Raw genomic sequence first — 23800 nt, forward strand, 5'->3', positions numbered from 1 at the left:
CAGGACTCGGACTCCCCCCGACACTCCACGGCCTCCAACAGCTCCACCTTCAGCAGCCCACCCAGCCCCGCCTCCCCCCACAAGACCAAGTCTCTGTCCCTGGAGAGCACAGACCGGATGGGCTGGGACACATGAGTCCCCCCCCACCCCAGCACAGCCTCCGCCACGCTTCCCCCTAAAGAAGAAGAAAAAAAAAAAAGAGAATCTCCCGTCACTGCCCAGAGAACTGCACCGCCTGCCCACTGCTGCCCCCTGCTGAACACTCTTCCCACTGCGTCCCCTGGGCGCTGACTTCCTCTCGCAGATTTTGGGGCCTAGAGATGCTCGAGGCTGTGTGTGTGTGAGTGTTTGCGTTCGCCAGCGTGTGTGTGTGTGTGTGTGTGCGTGCATGTGTGCTTCATAGGAACAAGAGCCCCCCAGCAACCCCCTGACTCTTTTTGGTCACGTGACTCCTGGAAAAAAAGAGGATATTGGTGGAAGAGATTTGTACTTGTACATAGGAGCCTCATGGTTTTAGGGGACAATATTTTAATTTATTTATCAGTCTTAGTTACGGTAAGGGAGGCTTTCTTTCTCGGGGCCCTTCCCCTCGTTTCGACCCCTGGCTTCCTCCTTTCGGGTGTCACGCTGAGAAAACTTTAAAATGTATGGGAAAAAAAGCAAGGATTTTCAAGTGCAGTGACTTTATAAGATTTTCAGCAAAAAGCTATGGAACAGCAGGTGACGTCCTCCGTCAGAGCAACAGCGCCCTCTAGATGTTTGCTGTACAACCAAACCCCTCCCCCCTGCCACAATAATGTAAATAAGTTGAAAGTAGAGAGTAATATATGACGCTATGAACTCTGAGGCAGACAAATATCCTCTGTGACTCCTTTTCTTTTGCGTGAGTTTGGGGTTTGTTTCTATGATTATTATTCACGAGAAGCCATTTTAAACCACTTTAGTTGGATTTGAATTTGTTTTGGGTTTTTTTTTTCATGTACAACACAAGTCGTGTGGTTTTAGTTTCTCCCCACTTTATCGAGTGAAGAGTGCGCGTGGATGGACACTACTGCCGTGAACACTTCTGTCACACAGTTTGACACACTGAGCTCGTGTTCTCCACTTTATGCCTTTTATCTTCCCGTGCTCCCCACATCGGCTCCGGTTCCTCTGCCGGACCGGTCGTAACCAAAAACACTAAAAGAGGGAAACTTTCCGCAGCTGTCGGTGACGAAATGCAGAATGTAACTCACTAAGGAGCAAGATTTTTGAGTCCATGTCGGGTTTTTACCTCTGCTAAATCAAGTCTTAAATCCATGTCGGAGTTTACCTCCGCTCTTTAAAAACACTAAGAGGAATCTACAAATGCCTCCTGGATCCATGTTCCAAGTCTGGGTCAGGTTTCACTTTGACTGACCTAATGTTAGATAAATCTGGTAAATACTCTGGAATCCATGTCTGATTTTGCGTGTGATTCACTGATGCCAAACACTAGGTGTATTACTTCAGTTTGATCTGAGTTTACGCTGATAAATTATGCGTCCATGCTGGGTTTCACTCGGCGAGATTTTATTCAATCCATTACTGGTTTTACCGTTGCTCTACCGTTATCTTGAAGATGGATCTGAAATCTGTTCCAGGTTTTACTGTTGGCTGTACTTTACGAACCTGGTGAAGGCCGTCTGATATGTGTCGGGTTTTACTTTTAGTTGTACTACAAAAAGATGAATCCAGTAAATATTCCTAACTTCACGGCAGGTTTTACTTTTACTGCACTTGTGTTTAAATCCTGCGGATGCTCAGAAATCCATGACAGGTTTTACTGTAAGGTATTTGTTTCCGTTTAGCTGTGATTAAACTGTAAAATGATCGAGCCTGGATCCACACCAGGTTTTACTTCATCCCAGTTAACACGGATTTAAACTCGCCTTGAACCCAACTATCTCTTTATCATTCGTTCTCTGTAGAATACTCTGGTTAGAAAGGGAACCATCTTCTGGGGATCATTCCGGCCGAGCTCCACTAACTCATTCCGAGTGTTTTTACTTTCCAACTATTCCACTTTGTACGAGGGTGAAGCGTCGCAGCGGGTTGTAATTTCCGAACTGGAGCGAGAGTCTCCTGGAGCCCGCGTTAAAGCTGGTTGAAGAAACTCAGGAAACAGTGGGAGGCGGAGCAGGGGGGGAAGAAAACGGGTCGACAGAAGGCTCCAGGAGCGACATGGCGACGAAATCTCTTGTCAAACTCAAACGCCTTCGCATTTCACACGTTCTCTCGGAAACCTCTGTCATATCGTGCTTCACTTTTGTTTTCTAGCTTTGTAATAATTTGTACAGTTTTGCATGTTATAGATGTAATCATTTGTTTTTTTTTCGGTTTGTTTTATTTGGACTTGCTTTCTCTTTTTTTAACGGTTTTGGGTGTTTCATGAGGATAACCCACTACAGGTGATGTAGATTCCTTTTGCACAAGAATATTTAAGGTGTAAGGTCAAAACAAAAGCGATGTAATGAAACTGGCTGCCGCACTCGTGCGGACAGAGCTCATATTAACCCGACTCCGATGTATTTCAATAAAGCGGAGGGCTGTTACCACTCGTCTGTCCTTCTTTTATATAAAACCTTTATTCAAAAAGAGAGTCAAACAAACAACATGGCGCATCTGTGGGAGCAGCTATGTACAAGTAAGGACACGTTATTGGGAACATGAAGCGATAATGGACCGGTTTGTAAGGCAGAAGTCTGGACTCGCTTTCGTCCTCACTGTGTCTCCTTTAAATGAAGGAATGTTCTGTGAAAAATCAGCAGGTTTAAATAACAAGTCTGGCCTGTTCCACTTGTGTCTCTTCGAGTCTGCATCAAACAGTCCTTGGGGTCGACGCCGAAGCTGTCTGAACATTCTGAGGAGCATGTTAAAGGGAAGGATCGGCGGCTCTGGGCTCAGGCGGCGTCCTCCTCCATCACGCGGTGGATGCCGTTGCCGGGTGCGGCCAGCACCGCCTGGGCGGTGGAGCTGAGGTCTCGGATGCTGCTGTGCCGCGACTGGCTGTCCAGCCTCTGTGTGGAACTGTGGCGGGACAGAGAGTCCAGCCGACCCGTGCTGCAGTGGCGCGTCTCCGACGGGTCTTTGAGACGTGGGAGGCTGCCGTAAGGGAGCAGGTCATCGACTGGGCGGAAGCTGGACGCTGTGTATCTGGAGTCAGGAGAGGAGACGACCCTTAAATCTGCAGCCTTCACTTCAGTTAAACTAGATCAGTAAATATGGTTGGCTTCATTTTTCTTCAATGGAGCCAGTTAAAAATTCCACATCCATGCCAGGTCTGGTTGGTTTCAGACGCCACTAGATGGCACTCTAATGTTGGCATCGAAAAACTATGCCCATGAATCACCACATCACTTTAAAACGTAGAGCGCCACCTTCTGAAAAAGATGACTCCGTTCAAAGAAATCCAATCAGTTCATCACAAATCCCCATCAGATTTTACTTTTGCTAAATCAAACAAGGTCCGTTCCTCTGCTGCTAGTTTAATTGACGTGGTCGTCTAGAAACACTGAAATTTGGCAGCTTAACTGACCGGAACGTTCCGTAATCCCTGATTATGCATTTTACGTCCAAATAAATCAGAAAGCCACTGCAAATAGTAAAGTCCATTCCAGGTTTTCACCACTGGAATGAATGTTTGTGAGCCGTTCCTAAATCCGTCTCGGGTCTTACAGTGTGGTGCACTCACCGCCCGTCTCTGGAGCGCTGCAGGCTGCCGTGGTAGCTGCTGGCCTTGGACCGGCCGCTGCGGACCGAGCCGGCCCGGCTGGTGCTGCCGCTGGGCGGCTCATCCAGCATGGCCAGGTGGGTGGAGGAAGCGTGGGTGGAGGTGCCCTGGGTGGAGGTGCCCCGGGACTTGCGGACGATGGGCGTGTTGGGGTCCCGCAGCAGCAGCTGGGCGAAGTCCGGCTCCTGGAGGACCTGGCGGCTCTCGTTGACCATCCCGCTGCGGGGGGAGGACGACGGGGGGAGGGAGGGGGAGGAGAAGGGAGGCAGGGTCAGTTGGAGGAGGGAGGGCAGGGAGAGGGGGAAGGTGGAGGCCCGGTGGAGGAGGGGAGGTGGGGGGGAACAGCCAGTGGGAGACAGGGTTAGCGCTCTGAGTTTGGAAGGGGGGCGAGGGGTGCAGAGGGGGGCGTGTTCAGTGTCCACTTCCTGCTCTCAGGTCACATGACCCTCCCGCACCAGTCTGAGGTGACACACGTATGTATTGCTGTCCTTATGGGGACGTCTCACTGGTCTCCCCAGCCTCTCAGCCTCAGCCCTAAACCTGACTAGGACTGAAACCCAAAACCTCAAATTCAGGCTTAACCTCATGGGGTCCTGCAAGATGGACCCCACGAAGGCATACGGTCCTCAAAAAGACAGTGTCTTGTCAAGAATTGGTCCCCACTAGGCAGGATAAACTAGTGATGGGTCGGTGAGGTATCATGAAACAGTACTGCAGAGTTGATGAAACAGTGTTGTGGTGTTCAGAGGCCACTAGATGGCGCTCTTGGTTTCGAAATGATGTGAGGTTTCATTGAATTTGTTGTTCCAGTCCAAACGTTTTACAGCAGACAGCGCCCTCTGGTGGCCTCTGGACACTGTTTCATGAAACCTCACCAACCTTATGATACTGTGTCATGAGACCTCAGCTACCCATCACTAGGATAAACAAGTACACACACACACACAGGTCGACGTACTCTTTGCGTCTTTTGCCGTGGAAGAAGCTGGCCCACTCGAAACAGGTCTTCTTGCTGCCGACCCAGAAGACTGAGGGGATTCCGACGACCAGCATCATCAGGTACTTGATCAGAAACAGGGCCAGGTCCGGGCGACTGGTGCTCTCCACCTGGGCTCAGACACAGGAAGAAAGAAGCGTGAATCACCGCGTGTTCACGTGGGCGGATCGGACCACACGGGGCTTGTTCGCCCACTTGTGGCCCCCGGCGGGAGTGAGTGTGTGTGAGTGTCAGTGTGTGTGAGTACTACACAATGTGGAGCTGCAGAAGCACAATGTGAAGCAGAGAACAGGCTCAGGATTGATAGAATAAATGAGGAGGCGAGTGGGAGGAGGAGGGATTGAAAGCGAAGTCAAACAAGTGCAGACACACAGCAGCACAACAGATGGGTGTAGCACAAGCGCAGCTACAACATCCCTCCTCCGCGTGCAGCTTCAGGTGGGAGTGGAGGAGCTGACAGGAAGTGACAGCAGCACAGGAGAGAATGATCATCACAGCCTGGGCTCAGGTGGTGTAAGTAAATCTGATCAGGTGACTGTGTCGGGAAGGTACGGGACCACAGGTGGTGCTGCTCTGTACCTGGTAGGGGCAGGGGATGTGGTAGTCCCGGCACCGCTCCTGCACCCAGGTGGTCTCCCAGGTGGGCCGGTGGCTGCTCTCGTACAGGTAGCAGGCCAGCACGGTCAGCAGCGGCACCAGGTAGAGCACGGAGAAGACCCCGATGCGGATCATGAACTTGACCAGCTTCTCCTGGTTCTCCTTCTCCAGAGGGATCTCCATGCGGACCCGGTTCAGCGCCGCGATCCCTGCCAGCAGCAGCGCCACCCCCACCTGGAGAGGTCAAAGGTCAGAGCAAGCCAAGGAAGTGCCTGGAGAAAAAGCGGCTCCTCACCACCACGTCGACGCCCAGCGGCGCCAGCAGGAACCAGCGCAGTGCCGACAGGTTGTACAGGCCCACGAAGCACACGCCGCTGACGCCGTCGCCTTCGATCTTGTTCATGGCCAGCAGCGCGACCGTGAGCACCCCGGGGATCCCCCAGGCGCAGGCGTGGAACAGCAGCGCCTTCTTCTCGATGGCCTCGCTGCCCCACTTGGGGACGGCGGCCAGGAACCAGGTGATGGTCAGGATGACCCACCAGACGCTGCCGGCCATGGTGAAGAAGTAGAGCACCATGAAGAGGAGGGTGCAGGCCTGCAGGGCGGAGCAGGGGTCAGTGACCACACACACACACACACACACACACACACACAGACATGACTGAGTCCCTTCCAACCTCACCTTGTTGTGGGAGCCCTGAGTCACAGTCGAAGCTCGGAACCTGCCAGGAGCGGCAGCGTTGCACGAGACTCTGTCCTCCAGCAGGAAGCCCAGGAAGAAGACCAGCGACACCATCATGTAGCAGACAGCGTAGAAGATGATGGGCCGCTCGGGGTAGCGGAAGCGGGACACGTCGATGAGGAAGGTGAGGAAGGTGAAGAGCGTGGCCGAGAGGCAGACGATGGAGACCACGCCGATGAAGTAGCGGGCGAAGCTCAGCTCCTCGCGGGTGAAGTACATGTTGGGGCATGGAGGCGAGCAGTCGCGCACGCCCATGAAGGAGTAGCCCAGTTCCGGCTCGATCTTCAGCTCCCGCGGGCACCAGAAGCCGTAGTCCCGTTGGACGGCGGCCGGGGACTCGGTGGCTTCCGAGACGGAGAGCAGGTCGACACGTCGAGGGTAGGGCTCGTCACAGTCAGGGAACCTGGGCGGGAAACAAGAGTGGTGAGGAGGTCGCGGAGGGCGGGTCACAGCTGGGAGCGCTTCTTGTCCCGACCTGTTGCAGTCCATCTCCTCGGGCCAGCTGACCCCGAACATGTCCATGAGTTTGTAGCAGTCGCTCTTGGCCTGCAGGCAGAGGCGGCGGCACGGCAGCGTCATGCGGCCGTACTCGGTGCAGACGGGGGCGTAGAGCGCGCACAGGAACATGCGCAGGTCCGGCGAGCACTGCAGGTTGACCATGGGGTGGAAGGGCTGCGGACACACAGGAGACCTCGGTGAAGACCATTGACCCGACACGCTGACAGGGACAGACTGTTGCTCCAAGTTGGAAATGTGGGCCAGTGTTGGGGGGGCAGGACAAAGAGAGCAATGGAGCAGAACATCTGACAGTTTCTGGAGATGAGTTTAAAAACAACACTGGCCCCATTCCTCATAATCCCTCCAACCTCCGGGACACACACTGCTGACAGGGCCATTGTGCAGCGGGCCGGACCACGCTGCGACTGACGGACGGACGGAGAAATGCCAGCGGAAGTATATTGAACGCCTTTGCCAGGAGGCGCTTGTGAGTGCAGGGAGTCTGTGCGGGGTGTTCATATGCTAATGTCTGCGGAGCACGGCTGCCATTAACCTGCACCTTTGTGTGACAGAAAGTCTCCAGCCACACCCCTCCAGAGCAGCCCCCCTCCCCCCAAATTTAAATGTTAGCAGAGGGGATATGAAGGAGGAAGGGTCCGTGTGTTTGCTCAAACCTTCAGTGTGTTTGTCAAGCAGATTCTGCTTTGTTCTGAATCAAGACAAAGACATTTCGGAAGAATTTTCAGTCTTGACATGAGCCGAATTAAAGCCACCCTGCGGCTGCGGAGCAGCTGTGAGGTTTGAGGGAATGAGGTTTTCTTCACTTCCCTTCTAGGATTTTTAAGGACACGATGGACGCACAAGAGTTCAGAATACATCCACCGTACCTGAGATAAATATTCATATCTAAACTCTTTTGATGAAGCTCTTTTTGTCCAGACTCCTCGCTACATCATTCGCTTCAAAGAAACGTCAGGTCTGGAAAGGCTCCTAGAGTTTAGCTCAAAGTTTTGCACACAGAACACAATGGGAACAATTCACTGTGTGCATCAACTGTAAAGGAATTAATACAAACTAAAACTAAATATTTACTGGGTCACATACAAGCACATTTGTACACAATATTTCAGTATCTACATGACAGTCATTTAATTATAAATAAAAACGGAAATATATGCTAATATGACTCAGCAGGAGTCAGTAAAAGTGTAAAATATTTCATATTTCATAATATTTAATAAAGAAAAATAAAAAATACACCGGACAAAAATGTACTGAAAAAATGTTTACAATAAATCTTTTTGAATTGAATATTAAAAAAATATAATCTGGAATAATTTGAACATTTGTGATAATAAGAATAGCTAATAAATGTTTTTAATATCATAAACAATGTTATATATGACATATTTATTACATTAACTACTTTGATTAAATATGATTTAATTTACATAATTTAAATTCCACTCAGGAAAATGAAATGTACAAAAATATTGTATCTACAAACCAAAAAACTAAAATTAACAAATGCATGTCAAAACTAAATATGAAGAATATGTTTTCGAATGTTTTCACATGCATTTGCAATTTATGAAAAAAAAGAGAGCATGAAAAATTTTTTTTTTTAAATAAAAAAAAAATTCTAAAATAAAAATAACCAAGACACAATATAACACAACCTCATCCATTATGAAAAAAAAAAAAATAATAACTAAAAATAAAAATAATGCAGGACACCATTCTGCCAGTTTGCGTCTCTTACTGAGGTCATATACCACGAGAGAGGCGTCGCCGCAGCGCCTCATTTTCTCAGCAATAAACCACTTTAGGTGAGTTTGCACGCCTGTCATAACTGAGATCAATCAACCCGTGATCGAATCACTTCTGCACAAATGGAGTCATCACGTTTCGCTGAGCATCACTTTACAGTGACATCATACTCCGGGAATGTGAGTCGCCGTGACCCCGAACGACCGCGACGCATGCAATATCCACCCTGCAGAACCAAGACAGCAAAACAAGGTTCTTTAAACATTTGTGGAAATTCAACGTGAAATGCTTCCGTCACATGACACACAACCTAATTCACCACACATGCACTGGTTTCATCCGGTTGTTCTATTTTTTTTAATCATATAATAATGAAGACGTTTCTTTCTTCGCACATCTCTCACGTCCCGTGACTTTAGGCAGCACTAGGCCGGACCTTTTTTGGAATGTGAGATGCCAGTCACATGACCAAAATCTCTTCACTTAGAGTAAGACAATGAGATTAAAAGAAAAATACATTAGGCTGATTTCTTAAAATCAAATAAACGTTGCCACTGTGCTGTGTTTGTTTCTCGAGGCCCGAGAGTCAAATGTAAAGTAACCAGCGAGAAGCTCGGTAACAAGGAATAAAATGTCACTTATATTGTTTTAAAAGGTGAAAGACAGATGGATGCAAACCAAAAATAACTTTAAGAAGCATTTGTTTTTTAAACGTATTATGTTATTTGTGAAATACAAATAGTTGCTGGGTCACACACAAGCACATTTGTATGCAAAATTAATCTCTACATGAAAATGATTAAATTATCATGTAAATAAATGCTAATATGATTCAGCAAAAGTGTAAAACATTTCAGATTTCACAAGATTTAATGAAGAAAAAGAAAAATACACAGGACAAAAATGTACTAAAAAATGTGTTTACATTAAATTTGATAATATTTTTAGAAAACACATTAAAAATAATAGGAAATAATTTGAACATTTGAAGGGTCAACACAATATTAACAGAAATTATGTGATAATAAGAATAGCAAATGAATATTTTTAACATTATAAATAATGCTATATATATGCTATAATACTAACTTTAACAAACACGTGTCTTTTTAAGTGTATTGTATGTTATTTAGAAACAAAACTGAAGGCTTTGTTTTCAGTGTTCTGTGTTTCAGATCTAACACGTAGAATTCTGGCTCGACTGCTGCCCACACACTCTTGAATTGTTGTGTAAATGTGTTCTGAGGGCAGCCAGATCAGGTGAACGTTTATTTTTAAGTAAAATGACAAAGAAAGAAGACAGCATATTTCTGCAGTTATTCTTCAGTCTCATGCCTTTCGGTGGCCACCCCATCCATACTTTCTTGACAACATGTCAGCTCTAGTCCTGCATCTTTCCTGACATGACTTCCTACATTAGTGACCAACTCAAACATGATCTAACTCAGCTAAAGTGAACTTCCATCTCTGCTCTCCTGCTGTTTTGGCGCCCGCAGGCCACCGATCCGCTCCACGGAACACAGTGTGCCGAGCCACGAACGCGGAGAATCTTGGAGCACAACGGTTGAATAAATATAAAAGCGGCGAGTGGCACTGATCTACTTACAATAAACTGCTCGTCCTATTCATCGCGTTGCTATTTATCTATTTTTACACTCCATCATCCATCCATCCACCCACCCACCTCCCATCCTCCACCTACTTCAGCTTTATTGCAGCCGAGTCTTCCTGCTGGACGGAACATATGGCTCTGGCCAGCAGCAGCCCAAACAAACATCTTGCAGCCAACGGGGGTTTAAGTGTTAATGGTCACGCTGCAAACAGCTGCTGAGCCACTGGACCACATTTCTCCTGCAGCACAGGCTTGACTAATGATTCACGCTGGAGGCAGAGACTCTAAAATGTCATTCAATCTCACTGCTACGGTCATTAGATATTCATGGAATTGTGCTGGAGATCATCGACCAGACGCTGCCGCAGTGTCAGCCACATGATCACATCTCAGATGTACTGATATATGAGGAACAGAACTGTTAGGTCTTCTTCATGAAATTCCTTTTGATGACCCTCTAGTTTCTGATGGCAGAATGAGGTAAACATTGTTCCTCCTACTGCTGTGGAGGTATAAATATTTATAATATCTATGGTAATTCACAACAAGACATCGACGGGCATCATGAAAAATGCATGTTGCAATACGATCTATGCCTTCGCGGTGTAGCAGGAAAGGAGTCTCACTGGGCGACGGCTTAAATCCAATAAACAGTGTAGATTAGCTCGCAACAATATACCAGAACTGGTTTGGCAATGTCACCGATTGGTCGCCTCAAAACTATAGTGCAGCTGAATAATTTTTTATCTGAAACTAGGCAGCTAAACTGAGCACTCGGACGGATTCAGTGTTGGTGCAACGTTATGATGCTCTGGTATTTAGGAAAAAAAAAGTCATTGCTAACATCTTAGGTGCATCAGGTTGACCTCAATACACCATCTCAAATGGAAACCTACATGACAGGCTTTTAGCTCAAGGGGCGTCTAGGCATCCTGAGGACACCCTAAACTGCAAAACGTGAAGAATTGGTCGTCCTGAATTTTTCAGATTTTCATTAAAAGGGTGTTTCTGCCTGATAATTTCACTGAATATGAGCAAAATCAAAAGCTTTTACCCTTCTCAAACCTTTGAAGCTTCGCCATCCCGGGCGCCATATTTGTTTACTCCCTGTTTCAAAAGCCTATTAAAAAGGTGACACTAAGAAGCTACCGACCTCTGACAAGATATTTAAAATATAAACAGAGGATATGGTCAAAAGCACATAGTGAAATACATCACGTAAGCTTGCCATTATATTCACCACCCAATGAAGGACAGGCCTCCGTGTGCTGACATGAGCTGACGTTAAAAAAACAATCCATCTATGTCGATCAATGTTAAGAAGCTCCTCCAGGTCTTTCCACTGCTCCACCAGCACCAAGCAAACGTCACTAACATATCAACAAGCAACGACTCTAACACAAACAAAAATCAGCAGATCAATTAGCAACGCTTTTGTTGACTCATTTTGATAGTCTCTCTGGAACAAAACATCACATTCATGTTGTGGACATAAATTCGCCTCATTAACATACGTGTATAATTTTTGGGTTAAAACCCAACGTTGTCCCATTGACAACTCTGGTGACCTCAGTTTCACCTCCCTGCAGATTCAGGATTATACAGTGTTTTTGAATGAGATCAAGATGGATGTGATATTAATTATTAACCCCCCCCCCCAACTCCTCCCGCTAATCTGGCGAAGGTCGCCCAAACATGGCTGAAGACCTCCCTAATTGCAGGAGTAATTACTTTTTAATGAAAGCTTTGAGAAGCTGCTGGAACGCGGTGACTGATGAATTGCTGACAAAGAAGCTGGTGACGAACCTCCAGGTCACCTCTCTTCCCAGCATCCCCCCTGTTTCTTATCCCCCCGTGCTTTTTTCACTTCTAGTGCCACTGCAATTCCCCGAATTTTCAAGCTTAGAGTCCTGGCAACGGGTGATGCATCAGAGGAGGAGGAGCGAGAGGGAGGAGAGCGGGGTTCGAGGAGGTCAGGGTGCAGGGCGGAGAGGACCACCTCCCGGGAGGCAAGAAAGCCTCCACACTCTTTGTTAACCGCACAATTGGGAGTGTTTCCTGGGTAACGGGTGAGCCCTGCGTAGGGGGAGGGGGAGGACAAAAGATATGGGAGGGGGCGGCTGAGAGGGTGAGGGAGGAGAGAGATGGTCGACTGAGTCAGCCGTGTCAATCGGCGCTAAGAAAGTGTTTGAAAACCTTGCGTTGTGTCACACAAACAGACAAAGCTGTTGTGTTGTTGTGGACTCGCTCTCTGGATGTTCCTCTCTTTCACTTTGCAGCCAATAAACACGGTGTCCGACATTAAATAAAACAAGGGGCTCCTTTCTTCCCCAGGTCACGCTGGCGGAGATTTAAGCTCCAGTAGTGTGTCTGTGTCAGTGTGTGTTTAACTACGATACATCTTCACTAGCAAACACAATAAACTGGTGTCGCACCTCTCCGCAGACAGATGTGTGTGGTGTGCGCCGCCGGAGCGCTGCCTCAGCACAGGCACACCTCGCGGCGCTTGGGTGGAGTATCTGGGTTGGTGAGCACGACACTTGTAACATGATGCACAGTGACGGGACCAGCTGTGAACTTGAGATTTAAAGCTGAAACACGAGTAAGTGGGAGCCAGTCGATTGATAGCAGCGCTGCGACAAGTCTTTGTGCAGCAACAAAACGCAACATGGAGACACAAGTGGACCTCAACAGGGTCCTTGTGGGCTCATTTGTTTATTTCCCCTCTGCTAGACGTGATTTGCAGTCATCAGCATCTTCAGACGAGCCACCGGCCTGAGCTTGAAGATACGTCCCCGAACTCATTACCATCACAGTCACGTGACCACCTCCATTTCCTTTCTCTTCCTCACAATAGTATTGTCCTTCTAATGACCTGAACAGAAACCTGGGAGGATGTCTCCCAATCTACGCCGCATTCAGCTATCAGAAATGAATCATGAAGTCAGTGGAGGGACCTGCCTGTCTCAGAGACCTTCAGAGCAAATGTGGGCTTCTTATTGGAAAAAAATGAGATTAAAAACACAAGATGACGACTCCACAATGAAGGGCTTCTTTGTATGTAAAGGATGTAGATAAGGGCTTTAAGAGGTCCATACACCTCTGGTAACCTGTGTGGGAGGTCAAGCACAAGCAACTCAAAATGTTTTTATGTTTGGTTCCATGTGGACTCATGAAGCAGTGTGTCCTCTCACTGTAGCTATTTTCAGGTCTGCTATGTTGACACCTCATGTTTTGCTTGTCGCAGCTTTGTTCCCTCTAAGAGACTCTCCCCCTTATTTTATTAGCAGAATTCAAAAGGTCACAACTTCAATTCCCAACTTTCATCTTCAGTAAGACAGACATATCTGGGCTGAGTTCAGTTGCACCTGAGCTCGGAGCTGTGTAGTTAAGTAGTTTGAAAAAAAAAACCAAAAAAAAAATCAGGGTAATTAGCGCCCTTTTCTCTGACCCCAAAAAGTGTGAAAGGCAGCTGAAATCTCTTGCAAAGGACATAATGAAACCCACAGCATCATTGATCCCAGTGTCATCTACTTTTGATGCAGAGATGAGCCCACACTGGGCTTCATTCATGGCCTCCATACAGCGCTACAGTAGCCCTCACCAAGAGGATTTAGCCACTTCTCTTATTGTAAAGTCACTCAAATCCTCCACGCTCTCACTTATCTGCCGAGTATGTGGAACAGTATTATTGTGGCATAGAAGTAGCCATTTCCCAGCCCCGAGGCCTCTGGCCCACTTCAACTGGGAGGTCATTCAGCGGTCAGCGAGGAAGACGAAGGCGAAGACGGAGAATCCCCGAGTTTGACAGCCACTTAGTTGAAATGTTTAGACGGACGCTCGTCGTGGAGACCAGACTTGATCCTTTTGTGATCATTTGTCACGTTAGAAACCTCAAGATGCTAATGAAGAAAACGCTCATGCGTTGACAGAAAGCAGAGAAGAAAAGCCTGAATGGGAAAAGTCGCGACACGACACTTCAAGGACTTTGGTGGAGAACTGCGAGAACAGCAGGGATTGGTGGGCGTCCAACTTCCAGCTTCTCCACGGTGCGGGGCATTCATCATCATTATGGCGGCCATTCACGCAGTCGAATGCCCTTTAAAATCAACTGTCAATTCTCATTTGGGCAGCGTCAACATCTTATAAGCCTGAATTCTCCCATGAACTGGATCGAGGTGCTTTAGTTGGAAAACAAGAGTCGGACAGACGCGTAGTCTGCGCCACTTGGACCCGGTTGCGGTTCCCTTAATCCAAACCAGCACTAAAAGAGACTTAATTGTGCATCCATGACCAATCAAAGTGAAGACCAACTAAACCAGGAGCGCCTCACTTTCTTTTCAGTGCCAACACACACACACACACACGTACACTCTGAGATATTTATGCTGAACGTTCAATATAGAGCGAGTACGCATCAGAACTGGACCATGCAGCAGTGGGGAGCCCTATACACAGCCGACCGTGACACGCAGCATGCTCTGACACCTTTGCTTCAGGACTAGTCCGAGTCTTTTTAAGAGCCTGAACAGCAGCTCGGCAGACTGCAAATGTTCAGCTTCGCCGCAGACTTTACATAAAATCACAGATTTTAGTGACCTACGAAGAAACGTCCCCAGGCATGCAGACATAGTTTTACAAATGTACCTCTATTTTACATATTTTGCTCTTATGCTGACCTAATGGTTTCATTACGACAATGTTGACTCTACCTTTAAAAAGGAATTTTCAAGCGATAGATGTGTCCACTTCTTAAATTTCTCTCCTTGAAAACATTTTTTTAGCCTCATAAAGCAAGGAACAATGCAAACCAAATAATGCTCAAATCAGTACATCCAAATATGGCAATCTAATTTGTGATTTATGGAGAATAAACTCTACTAATTGTTGGCAAAGCGTACATTTACAGACTGCAGCCAGATTTACGCATCTTTGTGTACATCTGAGCCCTACAGTATAGCTACATACAGTCTGTACAACCAAAGAAAATGGATGGCTAACACACAGCCCAAACCCACCTGCATGACCGCTAGCTGTTGTTAGCCACTATGGCGCTCACAAATTCGCATCATGTTAAATGGTCGCCAGAGCGGAATGGCGGGGTAAATAGAGCGGGTATACATTACAGCTGTATTCATTCCTGTAATTGTTTCCATTGCTTTTCCCAAAGTGTTTGCAATCTTTATTAGCATACTCATGTTACTAGTGCTTGGTAAACCCCACATTAATGGGTCCATTTATTGTTATAATTCTTACCATTTATTGTTATTTAAAGGTTCATTTTGTATGAAAAAAATCCATAACACAGTAAATAATTGTGATTATAATATCGACATAATTGTGGAGCCATGATGTAAATCCACTCAAAAATGACAAGTTTTCTCATTTGGGTTCTTCATGACTCACAATAGGACGTTGTGTGTTTGAGTACATTACGAACACACAACTAAAAAAGTCTCTGGCCTTTCTACATACCTGAGGAAATCATTTAACCCCATTTGACTGGACTTTTGAAATGGAAATATAGCAAAGCACTTTGGATGCAACATAAAGCGAGCTCCATAAGCATATATTTCTAATGAAGATATTTAAAAAGAGACAGAAAGACCCAGTTGAGAGTGAATATCTGATCCGGGTCGGAGCATCATGTTCAAAGATGAATCCGAGTGTGTGATGCTGTTTGAAGTGATGCTCTCAAGAGTCAGTCGAGTATATTCACAAGTTACATAACCCTGGATTTTCTCGGCACGCACTCCTCGCTCCCTCCCTCCCTCTGTCCATCCGTCAGTCAGTCCATCCGTCTCTCAGCGCTCACTCCAGGGTGTGTCAGAGCACCGAGGTGGAGCAGCACAGATGGCCAGTCAGGCTCCACGCTCCACGCTGTGCCAGCCGGGACGGGGTCAAAGTGTAAAAGTGACAAGTGAAACAGGAGCCGGCAACAGCGTGAGAGCCGACCGGGGAGTTAAATATAGTTGGATGGGCTTTTACACGTACACACATGAACACACACATGCAAACAGAGCATCACTCTAATGTTTGGATCCAGCTCACACACTAATTGCTCGATAGATTGAGCTTGAAGCCGGATCAGCATGTATAAAAGACGGGATTAGGTTAACGAGCAGACGCATCTGCTCCGTGATTGTGTTGGAAAATCTAAAGAGGATAAAACATCTGTAACACGCAGACGGAAACCTTTCAATTTGTCCGGCGATCGAAACATCAAAACATTGACTTAACGCCAGGATGAGCTTCGGTCATTACACAGCAAAAAAAAAAAAAAACACCTTGAAGAAGGTACAGACAGAAAATAAATGTAATATTAGTGCTGGAAAAAAAATTAAGAAATTCTTTCTTCTTCACAAATTTTGAATTCATTAAAATATTAAATGACATAATTACACTCTCCAAATAACTCCTTAAAATATATTAAACACAATATTTTAGTCCATACTGGGAATTTTCATGAAATATTTTGTAATTCGTAAATATTTCAAAATATTAACAAACTAGACCAGTTTATTCAACATTTTTCCCTTCAAATTACTTGTTGCATTAAATTGTCATTAGAATAGGTTATCAATGGAAATTTATAAATAATATTTATTATTCTCTTTCATTTTAAATATCAAAAATTATATAATAAAAATGTTTAAAAACTAGTAGTCTTTTTTCTAAATATCAAAATAATTTAAAAAATATCTCAGAGATATTAATATTTAATGAAATCTGTTTAGGTATGAGGTGACTTTACTGGGCCTGCAGGAAACGGCACCTGCAAATAAGATACTCCCGGTATCAGGAACATCGGGCGGTGAATAAAAGAGGACCCTCACTTGAATATTATCTCCCTGCTTTGACATGGAGACAGTAATCTAGATGTCCACAGAGACGGTCGACCTAGAGTGGCTTTGTGCAGACTGGCCCTGACATTTACAGCGGTGTGTGTTGGTAAGGTGTGGCTGCATGGCACTATATCTGTGTCGCCGCTTTATCAAATTAGATGTTCTTCAAGTGCTTGAGGTGAAATATCATTTTGTTTCATGCATGCAGTAATGATCCTAGCCTTGAATTTTAGGGACCTCATACGCTCTTTCAACTTTTATATGCTCTATTTTAAACATAAATAAAAAAATAATAGTTCTACTCCACCCTCCATCAAAGCAGGCGCCTGAATATCTGAATGACCAAGCCTGATGTCAACCAGAGAAATCTGTCACGAACCTCACAAACATTTCAACAAAGTGTCGGTCACTTGTCGAACCTGGTTTTCGTCGAAGCAGACAACAATGAACCCGACACCTTTTCAACAATCAACATCCCCTCAAACCTGCCCTTCATGTTTTCTTTGAACAAGGAACCAAATCAGGATCAAACATGCCTGAAAACGCTAAAATGCAAGTTCACACACAACAGAGAGAAACGGCCAGCCTGACTTGTGATGAAAATGCTACATAGATACACCTCGAAAAAAATGGCGGTCCCATTTCCTTTGTCATTTTATTACATAGTGTAACTACTCAAGTGGCTGCAGAGAATGTGTTATTAGAGCATTAATGTTCTATATAATTTCTTTTTATTCACCTGATTTGAAGTGAGGCAGCTTAGCTCTCAGCTTCCAAAAGCTCACCTGTTCCTGTGAACCAGGTCATTTTGGATGTGTGACGACGGACAAACCCAGCTGCGATTCTTGTCGTCCGAACGCTAAAGAGCAGTGAACTACTCCATAATAATGCTCAAAGGCACATGTGCCCACAAAGGTTCAAACAAAATCTGATCAGACCTAAGCCGGGCTCACGTTTCCGTCTATAGCATCAAACACTTGAGTGAACAAAAGCTGGTAACAAAGTAGCCATAGAATAACACGTAAAAACAATAGATTTAAGACACAATATGATGCCTTTTTATGAAAATGTGTGAGCAAATTGGATGCCTTTCTTTGAATGTGGGTTAGAACATTTAAATTTTATTACATTATTACTGACTAATGTAAGGTAATGTTGCATGGTGACAATAAAATGTTATTGCATCGTCAAAAATACATATTTAAACGACATATAAAAAGGTTAAAATACCAAATGTATTATTTACTGATTTTTAAAATAGTTTTGTAGAATTGCAATAAAAAAGGCCTTTAAAAATAATGACCACTACAATGACCAAAGAATACATACTGTATAATAAAAAATATTTTATATTGAATTCAATACATTTTAGGCAATTTAAGGTCAATATTTTTCAAGCATGTTGGTTTTCATTTCCTCCGGGAAATTAATTTTGCGAACTTTTGAATTCATTTTTGCTTTTTAATGCACACTTTATAATCTTTATCGACCTTTTCTGGTTTGTGTTTTGTTCAGTAGTGTTTCATATTTATATCATAAATAATTTGCTGGTAACATAAATTCATGATGCACATTGACATGCACAGTGAGACTATTCATGACAACAGAGCTTTTATATCAATAAAACTCATCCACACCATCAAGCACAACTGACAACTGTACCTCCATAGCCAGAGCTGCTGTCTGCTGGTCGTAGTGGTTCAACGCATTGGGCATGAAGGTGGAGTTGTACGGCAGATCCTGACACATGCGCAGCGTTATGGGCTCACAGGTGAACAGGCTGTGGCTGCCCGCCGCCGCATCCATGGGAATGGCGACGCACACGGCCAGCATGGACACCGACAGCGCCCAGAGGAAATCCATGACGAGTCTGTTGGGAATCTCTTTTGGCTTGGAGGAGGCAACAAATCCGGGTGACTCACGCAGGGATCCTCATACTCTTCTTGTTGAGATCACAGTGTGGCTGTAAGAGGGTCGCTGAGTAATCCAACATGGTTGCCGCCGACGGCATCCATCACTCGGGAGATGCCCTGGTGCAGCGAGAAGACCACTCTCCCTCCTGGTTTGTTCCAAATATGATCTGAAATGAAAGGTAGATATTTTAACAAACATCGCAGAAACTGAATTAAATTGTTGTTTTACACAGAGCGCACTCCAGTATTTAATAGGAAAGTATTTTCACAGTGGCGTGGAGGCTCATGAGTCAGTCTCAAAGCAAGATGGTCGCAGGTTTGAATCCAACGCTGGAGCGGAGGGTGGGTTTCCTCCTACATCCCACAAACATGTTGACTATTGAATGCCATTAAAAATGGTTGTCTTTTTGTACTGAGCAATGGCCTGTCCATCTGTCCCCTGCATTTGACCCCGTGTAGCTGGGATAGGCTTCTGGCTAAATAAATTCATTCACAAGAATTGAAAATATGAGCACGGTAGGGTCGGTAAGGGGCCATTAACGCCAACAAAAAGCGATTCACGTGAGCATTATGGTTAAATATGACGTCATAGCCATAAACGTCGCTGTATGGACATGCTAATGTTATTGAATAAATGGTGTTTGTATGGCATTTAAAAGGCGGAAATAGCGCCATTAAGGCTAATTGACTGCACACACCCAAAACAAACCACGCTCCCCAGTTTATGGACAACAATAATAACCCTCCGCAGATGGGCATTAGTGTTGGTTTGAACATATCTTCGTGCTTAAATCGATATTAGCTCTTCTGTTAGCATGCACCGATACAAACAGCCAGTTAAGAACCAGCTGCCGGGAAAGTGGCATTGTAAAGTGACTCGTTATTAAAGATGTTGACTTGGTTCGGTGGGGGTGAAAAAAAGCTGAGTTATAAATATCGAGGCTCCGGAGCGCAGACAAAAGATGACGGTCCGTATAGTGATGGTGACTACGTGACCCGGAGCTCACGAAGCCTCGCACCGGCGCCCGGAATCACCGCTGGGATCCAGCCTCCTGCGGCGCTGGCTCACACCGCGAACAGGTGACGACGGCCGGCTAGAATTCACGAGCGTTCACCTTTATCTCGTCCGCGGTTTCACGTGTGGTTCCAGGGGTCTCCGCCGCTCCTCGAGTTGGTAACAATGAGTGAATGTCCCCCAGCCAGCGGCGGCACCCTCCTCTCCTCCTGTCCGCCTCGTCTGTCCCTCTCTCCCCCCCCCTCTCCTCCCTGCGCTCCCCGTCGTCAATGGCAACATGTTTCAAAATGGCTTCCATTCAAACGTTTCAAAATAAAAGCATCCCCCTTTTTTTAATTTCCCACCGTCAACGGTCAACGCTAAACAGTTACATGTATGTGCTAGAAAATGTGTTTCTTTAATAATACAAAAACACGCAATTAAATTGTAATGTTAAATAAATTGTACTGTATTAGTTTAAAAGTGTGTTAAAAAGATTTTAGATTCGACATTGTATGTGACATTTAATTGTACATCACGATCTCAAACTCGCTACAAATTTCAATACTGAAAATACTTTTACATATAAAATATTCAGCAGTACTGTGATGATAATCATCATCTTCATCCATTCAATAAAATGTCATAATTTGAATAGTGCTCTAGTCCCCAGATTCATCTTAAAAACTACTATTATTATTAACAATGTAAGCAATCTGTATTTTGATCGTTTATGGCAGTATATAACCATTGAAGGGCAGGACGATTACGGGTGTACGTCATCAGACGTTTGCGTTGAAGGGCAAAAAAGTCCGTTTCCGGTTAGCTGCTGCGTGGGCATGTGTAACTTCACGCACACGACTTTTCCTTCTCAGCAGGTTTTCTGTCCTCGATGCGCGCGACCGCTCATGCGTGCACGAGCCGCTGTTGAATGACAATAGCCGAGAAGTTCAAATGTAAAGGAGCCATCTTGGGTTGGACCTCACTAAAGTGATTTTTTTTATTAACGTCTAACTTTACCTCCAATGTACCGGACCAAAACGTATTAAAAATGGATCAGGTATTAGATTGAGAATTTGCTAGTATGGAAGCAGATGACGTCAACACACCTCTGTGTCAGACAGAAAGTGCGTCCAGTGTTGCTATGGAAACAAGTCAACTCCGCACAGGGAGGAAAGCTAAATGGACTCACGAGGGATCCGCAGCAGAAGTCGGACTCTGCAGGCGAGTCAGTCAACCAAACCAGGACAGAACAAAGTTGCAAGTGTGTGTTTTGGTCTCACGGAAAGATGCCACTTGCGACCAAAGCTTCTCCAAACTGCGCTAAGATGCAAACAAAACTGAGCGCGTGGACTCCGCTGAACCATCCAGCCTCCAACAACAAGGTAGCGCCCCCTCATCTACAGTCCTAAGAAAGGCCGAGTGACGGTTTCTGTGGGCGAAATGTTAATGTCTCGTTATGCGTAAATCATAAGTCGAAAACTAAGGGTTGAAAATACTGTTCTCCGTCCGCAATAGATTTTTGAAGAAAGGCGGAGTCTGGTGTCAAAGTGGGTGAGTGTTGTTTTCATAAATATACACGGCACTTTCTCCAGCCGTTTATTCTCATGCGACCAGTTTGACAGGTGGTCGGACAGACAGAGGAGGCTGGTGCTGCAGGATTTTCTGCTGAGGTGTTCACAGCAGCAGCTGCGCTTCCTGAGTCTGAACGTGACTCGACAGCTCCCTCTGCAGGCTGCGGACTTCACCTGCACGCTGCCCAGGGCGCTCAGCCTCTACGTGTTCTCTTTTCTGGACCCGAGGAGCCTCAGCAGATGCGCTCAGGTAGGCGCGGAGAGGATGTGGAAGATGTCATACTTTCAGAAAAGTGAATGATCCAAATGTTTCAGGTGAGCTGGCACTGGCGGGGCTTCGTGGAACTGGACCAGCTGTGGAGACCCAAGTGTCTGAAAGTGGGCTGGGGCGTCGACTTCTCCCCCTCGCAGTTGGAACACGGAGCCTGGAAGAGACTTTACGTCCAACGGGTTCTGGAGCTGCGACTCAACACTAAACCGGTCTGCACTCCAAATACAGGGACATTTGTCCGAGTCAGGGCTGAGTACTTCATGTTGTGTTTTCATGTGACGGAGCCACAGAAAGGCTGGCAGCAGCAGAAGCATCAAGACCATCACGTGGCGACCGTCACCACCAGGGGAGCAGGCGACGTCAACAAGGAAGATCCTCCCTCCTCCAACCGCTCAGCGTCAGCTGCAGCTGGAAAGAAGCTAAAGCAGCCCCCACCTTGGAGAGGTTCTGACCCGAGACCCAAAGACATATTCCGCAACAACTACCTTGACAATCTGGACCCACTGCAGCAAGGGTGAGAGGCTTCTGTAGAGCGATATAGCACTCATTTTTCAAAGCATACGAGCAAAAACATTTAAAATCCACGCCCTACTAAGCAAGAAAATAAAACAAACAATAGCAATTATTTATTAACTGTTCCTAATAAGTGTTAGTTTCATGACTATTTTAAGTAAACAAACTCCTTTTAATCTTCTTAGGCAATTGAAAAGCAGAGTTTCCGGGACAACAGTGACCCCTGGCGAGCAGAGGAAGAACAGCGTGACAGAAAAATATTACAAATTGCGAAAAGCCAAATCGCTGGTGAGTCTGGCTCCGTTCCACATCAAAGCCAGCCGCTAAATGTCGTGGAGTGTCTAGAGACAGGAATCATGAATTATGGAGCAACGTTTACACGTTTGCTCGTGAAGAGGTGGGAGGAGGAGGAGGGGTGTTTTGTCAGGGCTGTGCTGGTGAGGGTGAACTGGAGGATGTGGAGCCGCTGTTATATATTCAGATTTGTTCAGGTGACTTCTACACCCCGCACCTTTAAGTGCATTTTCCTCCGGTGGTTTCCATGGTAACCCTGCTTCAATATGAATTACAGATGTTCCTCACCTCAAACCCCAGACAGCCGCACTCTCCTCTAGCAAGAGGTGATGACAAAGCCGTGGTTGAGGAGAAGACGCCTCAGGAAGACGCTGGGATCCGACCAGGCCCAGTGAGGCCCGCGGTACCAAAACTGAGCACGGCGGCACTGAGAGCAGCCCAGCGTTCACACAGGAGCATCCCCAGTACGTTTGGACCATCTGCCACTTTTATGTGAAGGTCACACTAACAAGTAAAGGTCACGCAAACTAGCCAGCGAAGAGGAGGACCTGAGTAACACTGCTTTCATTGGAATGACCTGCTTATTTTATCTTAATAGTAAAGAGTATCTGTGTGATTCGGGATGATGTGCAAAATGGTGGAGGAGGAAAGAAGCTTTTGCAACACTGGGATCTTAGTTAGCTGGTAGAGTTCCCTCTAGGCTGGAAGTGATGCAAGACCAAGGCAATATAATGGAGCAATCTTCAAGCTTCTGAATCATTAAAAACAATTGTGCAGGAAATAAGATTTTATATTTTCAAAACTACTCCAGCAAGAACAAGGAGAAGATACAGCAGAACTGTCCTGCTCAAACAGTGCTTTTAATAATGTCAAATGTGATTGAAAACAACTGGTTTAAAGAGTGTATTTTTTTCCAAATTGCAGGTTCTCCACTGTTCCAGCCGTGGTTCCGACTGGCGCCACACCCCCAGGTCGAGAGAAAAGAGTTATGAGCAACTGGTTTGGCACCTTAATCCTTTAAAAGCTCTGCTATAGAAACCAGTTAAAAGATGTTTTCTTGTTATTATTTTTCTTAAACCAGTTCATTTTCTTTTCAAATATATAAAGCTATTAAGTTTGTTTTCCAACATCTAAGAACTTTACAAATAAACGTATTTTTGTGTGCTCGTAGTAAACAAAGTGAAAAAGATTACAGTAATTGAAATCCAACTCCAGCTGCTTCAAAGAAACCCTCCAAATGTCACAACCATGATCAGTCATGCTTGCCATTTTGAAATGCAAACAATAAGAGTCCAACGTGTTAGCCATAAAATGTCATAGTATTTTCCGAGCTAACTCTCAACTCTAACAACAACACGCCAGACCGCCACATTATTTAGCGTTATCCATGCAATGCTCGGGTTTCACCACTATCTGACGATCCTGAAGC

The 23800-nt window shown here is 45.7% G+C and overlaps 3 protein-coding genes across 10 annotated transcripts in view; 2 read left to right on the forward strand and 1 right to left on the reverse strand.

Annotated features, from left to right (window-relative positions):
• Nucleotides 1-2596, forward strand: part of cdc42bpab (CDC42 binding protein kinase alpha (DMPK-like) b) — a 51935-nt gene extending 49339 nt beyond the window's left edge. For 4 of the 7 annotated variants that reach the window (XM_053880826.1, XM_053880823.1, XM_053880828.1 and 1 more), the window contains one exon: nt 4-2595. In XM_053880826.1, coding sequence (XP_053736801.1) covers nt 4-135 — 132 coding nt within the window. In that variant the 3' untranslated portion in view covers nt 136-2595. Of the gene's footprint in view, nt 1-3 lie in introns of all 7 variants that reach the window. The other 3 variants (XM_053880827.1, XM_053880822.1, XM_053880824.1) reach the window with 1 other exon arrangement.
• Nucleotides 2338-19982, reverse strand: fzd3a (frizzled class receptor 3a). Of its 2 annotated transcripts, none has more exons than XM_053880832.1 (9): nt 19841-19982; nt 18475-18892; nt 6563-6759; nt 6028-6490; nt 5641-5940; nt 5328-5579; nt 4710-4858; nt 3713-3970; nt 2338-3174 (listed from the first exon to the last, which is right to left on the reverse strand). In XM_053880832.1, the coding sequence occupies exons 2-9, from the start codon at nt 18673-18675 to the stop codon at nt 2922-2924; spliced, it is 2073 nt and encodes a 690-aa protein (XP_053736807.1). In that variant the 5' UTR covers nt 18676-18892; nt 19841-19982; the 3' UTR covers nt 2338-2921. The 2 variants fall into 2 exon arrangements, with proteins under 2 accessions (XP_053736807.1, XP_053736806.1); XM_053880831.1 differs by having other exon boundaries at nt 3713-4120.
• Nucleotides 19983-20903: 921 nt separating this feature from the next.
• Nucleotides 20904-23671, forward strand: fbxo16 (F-box protein 16). The gene is made up of 8 exons (XM_053881588.1): nt 20904-21104; nt 21238-21273; nt 21337-21543; nt 21609-21773; nt 21855-22078; nt 22263-22365; nt 22649-22835; nt 23296-23671. Exons 1-8 carry the CDS (start codon nt 21009-21011, stop codon nt 23361-23363), a joined length of 1086 nt encoding a protein of 361 aa, XP_053737563.1. The 5' UTR covers nt 20904-21008; the 3' UTR covers nt 23364-23671.
• The last annotated feature ends 129 nt before the right edge of the window (nt 23672-23800 follow it).

This window comes from Synchiropus splendidus, chromosome 12 (assembly GCF_027744825.2).
Source record: "Synchiropus splendidus isolate RoL2022-P1 chromosome 12, RoL_Sspl_1.0, whole genome shotgun sequence".
Taxonomy (NCBI): Eukaryota; Metazoa; Chordata; class Actinopteri; order Syngnathiformes; family Callionymidae; genus Synchiropus; species Synchiropus splendidus.

Bases quoted from the DNA above. Each gene is read 5' to 3' on its own strand.
- fzd3a (XM_053880831.1), bottom strand. From the start codon at position 18,675: ATGGATTTCCTCTGGGCGCTGTCGGTGTCCATGCTGGCCGTGTGCGTC. The intron at 6,760-18,474 runs GTACAGTTGTCA...GTGTGTCCGCAG, and splicing joins CAGCAGCTCTGGCTATGGAG to CCCTTCCACCCCATGGTCAA. The intron at 3,175-3,712 runs GTGAGTGCACCA...TCCTGACTCCAG, and splicing joins CAGCGCTCCAGAGACGGGCG to ATACACAGCGTCCAGCTTCC.
- fbxo16 (XM_053881588.1), top strand. From the start codon at position 21,009: ATGCCACTTGCGACCAAAGCTTCTCCAAACTGCGCTAAGATGCAAACA. The intron at 21,105-21,237 runs GTAGCGCCCCCT...CGTCCGCAATAG, and splicing joins ATCCAGCCTCCAACAACAAG to ATTTTTGAAGAAAGGCGGAG. The intron at 21,774-21,854 runs GTCTGCACTCCA...ACGGAGCCACAG, and splicing joins TGCGACTCAACACTAAACCG to AAAGGCTGGCAGCAGCAGAA.